Source organism: Volvox carteri (assembly GCF_000143455.1).
Source record: "Volvox carteri f. nagariensis unplaced genomic scaffold VOLCAscaffold_45, whole genome shotgun sequence".
NCBI classification, from domain to species: domain Eukaryota; kingdom Viridiplantae; phylum Chlorophyta; class Chlorophyceae; order Chlamydomonadales; family Volvocaceae; genus Volvox; species Volvox carteri.
The window spans coordinates 372,717-380,296 of NW_003307588.1; the positions used below are offsets into that span (position 1 = coordinate 372,717).

General features: G+C 53.6%; 1 protein-coding gene across 1 annotated transcript; it reads left to right on the forward strand.

Annotated features, from left to right (window-relative positions):
• Window positions 1–3,850: 3,850 nt before the first annotated feature.
• Window positions 3,851–7,071, forward strand: VOLCADRAFT_95590 (uncharacterized protein; the record flags this gene model as incomplete). Its single annotated transcript, XM_002954683.1, has 5 exons — window positions 3,851–3,920; window positions 5,053–5,082; window positions 5,660–5,690; window positions 5,735–5,881; window positions 6,954–7,071. 5 exons carry the CDS (start codon window positions 3,851–3,853, stop codon window positions 7,069–7,071), a joined length of 396 nt encoding a protein of 131 aa, XP_002954729.1.
• Between the last annotated feature and the right edge of the window lie 509 nt (window positions 7,072–7,580).

Here is a 7,580-nt window from a genome sequence, read left to right on the forward strand (position 1 = left end):
CAAGCAGCAGGGCCCTTGTTCCGTCCAAGAATAGTATCCTTTCACGAGCTGGAGCCGTCCCATGTAGGAAACCTACCTAATCAAATGCCATGTACAGATAAGAGAACCTTGGGCTTCAAAGCCCAGTGCACGTATTAGAACAATAACATCGAAGGGTGCAGCTTTGCAAGCCGCGACCATCGCCGCCGCACATGCATGTGGCCCCTGCGGCCGTCCTCGCTCCCACCAGTGCCATCGGTGGACAGATATCTCTCCGACCAGACCACCCCTCCTCCATTCACGCACCTTCATCTATCACGACGTCTCCTCTAGCTGGCTGCCTGGCACCGCCGTGCCGTCGTACACATCACTCGAAGACATTGACATTGCGATAAAAGCAGCGCTTATCCGCGTCTTGCGTTTTAACTGTACATGTTTCCTCCTCACTTCTCGCCACAAGTTGCTCTTGGAGTGCAACATTTGGAGCGGAATACCGCAAGAAGTCGTGGGGGTAAAGGAGCGTGTTGACTGGTTGTTGAGTAGACCTCTACCAGAAGGAGCGATAATAACGGCACTAAGAGAGCGTTTGATGAGCGGCTGGGACCATACGCGTCTGACTGTCTTGCCAGAGGAGTACCCATCAGATGGGAAGCAACCGGGAGTGCAAATGGCGAAGTATAAGCACTGGATGGGGCTGCCCTTTTCGGGAGCCGCAGCCGTCATGTGGCCAACACATGCTAAGGTTTTCATTCCTCGTTTAGCACATCGTAAGCTAATGCAGTTTCGTTTATGTTGCTGGGCTTTGGAGGCGAACAGAGCACGAAGGGGCAAGTACCATGTCCCCAGGGGGCAGCGGTTTTGCCACTGTTGTGGTCCTAATAGCCGAATTGAGGATGAAAAACACGTGTTATTGGAATGCCCAGCCTATAATGATATTCGTGCTGAAGAGGGATTCGATCATCAACAGAGTATGTTGGAGGCCATGCAATGGGAACCCGCACGTCTGGCGAGGATGTTGGAACGTATGTGGGCTCACCGAAACTCAATTACCCCCTTTGGACGCTAGTCTGGGCTGATGTGCGGTGTTTTTTCCTTTTTCTCCGTGGCTTTTAGGCGTTGTAGTATTGCCCTTGGGCCCTCGGCTCGTATGGGTAGTCTTACAGGTATGGGGTCACGCACCCCCAACCATGTAACACACACACACACACACAAGTTGCTAAGCGCGCTGTTTCCCAGGCCCTGTAACTTATATCCCCCAAGCTAGTGCTATGTGTGTGTGTGTTACATGGTTGTGGGGTGCGTGACCCCATACCTGTAAAACTACCCATACGAGCCGAAGGCCCAAGGGCAATACTACAACGCCTAAAAGCTACGCAGAAAAGGAAACACCGCACATCAGCCCAGAATAGCGTCCAAAGGGGGTAACTGAGTTTCGGTGAGCCCATATACGTTCCAACATCCTCGCCAGACGTACTGGCTCCCATTTCATGGCCTCCAACATGCTCTCTTGATGATGGAATCCCTCTTCAGCACGAATATCATTACAGGATGGGCATTCCAATAACACGTGTTTTTCATCCTCGATTCGGCTATTAGTACCATCGGCATGATATGTTGCTGATACAGATAAATAGAGCCCTCCTGATTTCCAGTGTAGCCTTATTTTTTCCTCCTTTTTCGCTGCCTTTGGTTGCTGTTCTTTTGTCCGCATATTGCGGGTATGTAGGCTTCAGCAGAGCTTAGCTACGTTCCCACGGTCCCCACGTTTCTTGCCTGTTTTTAGCCTCGGGTAATGCTGGTCCACCACAGCACATACACCCCTTGTTAAGAAACCCGCAGCTGTAGTATTCTTGGATTATCGCGGGATCTGCATCCACCGATCGGTTCTTTTCCGAAAAAGTCATGATATAACAGCAGCATAGTATAACAGCAGCAGGATCGCATAGAGCTGCACGCATATGTGACCCTTATGCTGGCATGCACACCCAGCCATTCCCACGTACGGCATATCGACTCTAAACTCAAGGAAAACGCCGTGTGCTTTGCTGAGGTTCCCCAGATTGACACTTATCCTGTCGTACTGCTTCCATGAATGCACACGTGAATGCACATGTTCTGGTTTCTGGTGATTTGTGACCTGTTTGCGGAAATTCAACGGTGCATTCGAGATCATTCCCATTATTTCCGTCTGCTGTCGTACGTGCCGTTGTACGTCATGTTGACGGCCACGTCCATGCCCTTACGCTGGAAGGCCTTAGACGACCACCAACTTGGCTGTTTACTTGCTCCATTGGCAGAAGGCGCTGAAAACATGGTGCGGGAAGGTTGCAAAGATAGTTTAGATCCTCCATCCATCCTGCGTCGCTATCCGCGGCCGCAGTCGCCATCGCCGCCGCTTCCGCAGAAGCAGTGGGAAACACAGCCATGCCAACTGCCGTTGAGTTACCGGGGTCCGGCATTTCATTTCTAGAAAAACGGCAACAAATATTTATAAAACGTCAAGAACGGCCATTACAAAGCCAAACCTTAAAGTCAAAAACCTACACAACTTACAAATACTTATCGTCAGCTATTAAATAATATAATGCTTTCTGCCAAACATGAAAATGAAAATGAAGCCAAACATAATGTTTGTGGAATAAACGTAGTTGTCCCATTCGTCCCCACGGTCTTTCCCTTTGGGTTCCCCCTTTGGGGGTTAAGGCAGTCCGTTGCCTGATGTGGAACCGTTGCCTGAACAGGCTGGGAGTAAGGGAACACGGCTGGCGTGACTCGTTCACACCGGGCTCCTGTTGCTAAGGCTACACTGGAAAACTGGAGGGCTCCAATTATCCATGTGGCCACTCTTCATCAGCAACATGTCATGCCGATGGCCCGGCCCGGCCATCACGCCACCACCAGTGCCATGCAAGTACGGATGGCGTGACGAGACAGGCGTGTGTAGGAGTAGCCCTCGGGTATAGGTGGGTCATAGCAAGGGGTGTGGGTGAGTAGTGGCTAACCGGGCAGTGGGGGCGCTCGGGATGGCTGATGGGATGTGGACAGGCGCTTGGACGGTGCGCGGCGATGAGGCCAAACATAGCACTAGCTTGGCACTAAGAGAGCGTTTGATGAGCGGCTGGGACCATACGCGTCTGACTGCCTTGCCAGAGGAGTGTACCCATCAGATGGGAAGCAACCGGGAGTGCAAATGGCGAAGTATAAGCACTGGATGGGGCTGCCCTTTTCGGGAGCCGCAGCCGTCATGTGGCCAACACATGCTAACGTTTTCATTCCTCGTTTAGCACATCGTAAGCTAATGCAGTTTCGTTTATGTTGCTGGGCTCTGGAGGCAAACAGAGCACGAAGGGGCAAGTACCACGTCCCCAGGGGGCAGCGTTTTTGCCGCTGTTGTGGTACTAATAGCCGAATCGAGGGTGAAAACACGTGTTATTGGAATGCCCAGCCTGTATGGATATTCGTGCTGAAGAGGGATTCCATCATCAACAGAGCATGTTGAAGGCCATGAAATGGGAGCCAGCACGTCTGGCGAGGATGTTGGAACGTATATGGGCTCACCGAAACTCAGTTACCTCTTTTGGACGCTAGTCTGGGCTGATGTGCGGTGTTTCCTGTTCTCCGTGGCTTTTAGGTGTTGAAGTATTGCACATGGGCCTTCGGCTCGTATGGGTAGTTTTACAGGTATGGGGTCACGCACCCCACAACCATGTAACACACACACACATAGCACTAGCTTGGGGGATATAAGTTACAGGGCCTGGGAAACAGCGCGCTTAGCAACTTGTGGCGAGAAGTGAGGAGGAAAATGTGCAGTTAAAACGCAAGACGCGGATAAGCGCTGCTTTTATCGCAATGTCAATGTCTTCGAGTGATGTGTACGACGGCACGGCGGTGCCAGCCAGCCAGGCAGCCAGCTAGAGGAGACGTCGTGATAGATGAAGGTGCGTGAATGGAGGAGGGGTGGTCTGGTCGGAGAGATATCTGTCCACCGATGGCACTGGTGGGAGCGAGGACGGCCGCAGGGGCCACATGCATGTGCGGCGGCGATGGTCGCGGCTTGCAAAGCTGCCCCCCTTCTATGTTATTGTTCTGATACGTGCACTGGGCTTTGAAGCCCAAGGTTCTCTTATCTGTACATGGCATTTGATTAGGTAGGTTTCCTACATGGGACGGCTCCAGCTCGTGAAAGGATACTATTCTTGGACGGAACAAGGGCCCTGCTGCTTGCCGTAAACCTCTGGGGCAAGATCTTTATTCAGATGAAAACATACATAAGCCTCCCGCGACTTATGTGATTCCGCGCTCACCGTCTCTTTGACTTCTCTGCTGTTTCTTGCGGTTGGAGTTTGCTCGTATGTGTAATAAGCGATAAACCTGGTAAGGGGCCTGCCTGGACGCTTTAGCTACAGCGAAATTGAAATGTAATGGCTTATGATAATATGGACTAATACCAAGTCCAGGCATCTGCTGCATTGTGCTTTCGCTAGAGAGCAACCGCTCGGACCTTTCCTGGCCTTCAATGCCCCTCCCTTAGCCGGATGGCGTACAGCGCTGCAATTATGTATGTAGACAACACTTTGTAACTGAAGACCTGCAGGATCAATAGATTGGACATCGGAGGTGCTGCCGCGCCGTTCCCAGCACTGATTTTTGGGGCGCACTGCCAACGCCTTTTTCAGCTCACCGGAGCATTATTCAGACACAAACTTGGAGGCTTTATCTGTTTTATCTCANATCGGGAGGATGAATGAACACATCTTCCAGGATCAGTTTCCGTTCTGCGCAGGCGTTTCGCATTTCATCCACATATGGAAATGAGCTTTGCAGCATTGCATGCTTATCCTTATGATGCCAAGTGTTAAGCACACCTTACATTTGCCACCAGCTTCCTGGCGCCGGACTAAACGGGAAATCTGCCACCTCCGTATCGGCATCTTTCCCACCTTCTAACTCTTCAATCTTTTCCCTGCCGTCGCAACGCATGACATCTCTTCCCGATGCCTACCCTCAGGACAGTATTTTGTAAAGTTGGCTTCCGCTTGACATCCATCTCGCAACCTTCGTCTCCGCTAGGTGCTGCGAACCGCTCGCTGGATGGCATCGGTGAGCGGAAGCTTCAATTGGTGGGATTGGGGGCCCGGGGGCAAGGAGACCAGGAACCGTCGTACATGGCCGTACGCATGTGGGGGAGCTAGCAAGGCTAGCAAGGGCCCGGCAAATGCTCCGATGTCTCTTTTCCATAAGTTTGTAAGTCTGTCTGCGTGCGATGTACTGCTCAGGCCCTTCATCACAACCACCGTACCACCACAACCATAATCACCACTGCCACCGCAACTACCGCCACCGCGATCAGAGCGACTGCCACAGCGACCATGCCTGCTACAATGCCCACTGCTGCTGCCACTGCCACCAACACGACCTCAACGTATTGCCCCACTGTCACGTGCATCTTGCAATTGGCTGGGTCGTCAGCCCACTTCGTAGCGCTGTGTGTGTGAGGCTGGCGTTGTTGCTTACCCAGCAGACCCCTCACAGACTCACAGCTGACCCCCGAAGGATGTCTGGGAATCTGGACTTGGGCGCAGCTTGTAATTGTTTCCGCCATACTCCACCACGTTCTGTTTCCTCTTCTCTTGCTCATCCCGCCCCTACCCACCGCTCGCCCCTCTGCAATCTGTAGCCAAAACTCGGCTCAGAGCGTCCATTCGGAAGTGAGCTCCCTGTCTCAAGTCCTGGCGAATGGTGAGCCGCCCAGGCCCAAAATCGACCTGTCCGCTTTCTTGGTTGTCAACCCCTGGAGCGGGCTTCCGGACGACGACGACGATCTGCCCCCCGAGCCTGCTGTCAACCTTTCCAACAAGCTCAATCCGAACATCCACTACGACCGAGAGCTCGCCGCGAGGTGGGCGAATAGAATGGGTTCGTGCGGGGGCTTGTTTTAGAGCGCAGTCGTGCTTGCTTCACGTTGTTGGGCGTGGGGGGTTTTAGGGACATGTGAAGGCTGTGAACTGGCCCATGCCGCCAGGCACCTGTGTTACAGTACTGTGGGGGCTGCCGTTGTTATGGCGATGGTGGTCGTGATGGTGGTTGTGATGGCGGTTATGAAGGTTCCAATTTGACAATTCAACGGAAAAGCCCACTGCACACCAGAACGTGGGTCCCCAGGGGGCAGCGGTTTTGCCACTGTTGTGGTCCTAATAGCCGAATTGAGGATGAAAAACACGTGTTATTGGAATGCCCAGCCTATAATGATATTCGTGCTGAAGAGGGATTCGATCATCAACAGAGTATGTTGGAGGCCATGCAATGGGAACCCGCACGTCTGGCGAGGATGTTGGAACGTATGTGGGCTCACCGAAACTCAATTACCCCCTTTGGACGTTAGTCTGGGCTGATGTGCGGTGTTTTTTTCCTTTTTCTCCGTGGCTTTTAGGCGTTGTAGTATTGCCCTTGGGCCCTCGGCTCGTATGGGTAGTCTTACAGGTATGGGGTCACGCACCCCCCAACCATGTAACACACACACAGAACGTGGGTTCAGGAGTGAAGTGGCGCCGAGGGAACGTTTTGGTGAGAGAAAAGAACCAGCCTCCAGTTCAGAGATTGCATTACAAACGGCGTCGCACAGCCGCCCCGCCAGGACCAGAAAGTATCAAGAATACAACGATTTAGAACAAAACAGGGAAGACACCGTTCTTCAAGCCTCCAACATCCGCTCCAACCTCGCTTCCCTCCGCAACTTTGAATAGCTTTTATATCTTGATATGATGCATCTTCCCCTCCGACTACGGGTCTCGTTCTCTTCGCAACCAGCCTGGGCTTTCCGAGAGCACACACTCCTACCACCGACGCAGCATCCTGGCATCTCGCGCTTATTCGCGCTTTCCCCCTCAAGTTTTCCCCTTAACGCTTTCCCCTCACGCTTGTTCACTCGTACTTCCCCCTCACGCTGCCCCCCACCGCTGCGGCCTCGGCAGCCGTAAGCGGCTATGGCGGCGGCCAAAACGGGTTGTCCCCGGTCTGGACAACTTCAGGGCTGCGCAGACCGCAGCACTCAGCGAATGCGGTGATGCATTGGCCGCACATGGGGGCTGAGGCGATCGGCCAGCTAGGAGATCACGGCGCCGATGCAGCAGCGTCAGCCGCCGCCGCCGCTGCTGGGCTTGGCGGTGAGGTAGCTGTACAGGTGCAGCAGGAGCAGCTTCAAGCTCTTACTTGCAGCAGCAGTAGCAGCATCAGCAGCTGCTGCGAGAGCTGGTGAAAGCTGGGTTCGGTAGTGGTAGCAGCGCCAAGGCTCTCTTGGATGACGTGGTGATGGCGCAGGCACTCGCGGATTCGAGCCTAGGTCTTGTCGCCGTGTCAGTGGCAGCATGGCCGCCGTCAGCTGGGCAAGGCGCCTCTGTGTTTCATGGCGTTGCGCAGGTGCGAGTACCGCCAGGTTCGAACTGGTCTTCGGGTCCATCCGGACCCGGCTGGCGAGTCGATTAAGTTGCGCCGCCTCGGATGAATTGGCAAGGATCCCCGGGGCCAGCGGGGGCCAGCGCTGTCCTGGCCCTCGCCTGCTTCAGCAGCATCCACATCGGCAATGACGACAACCACCAGCA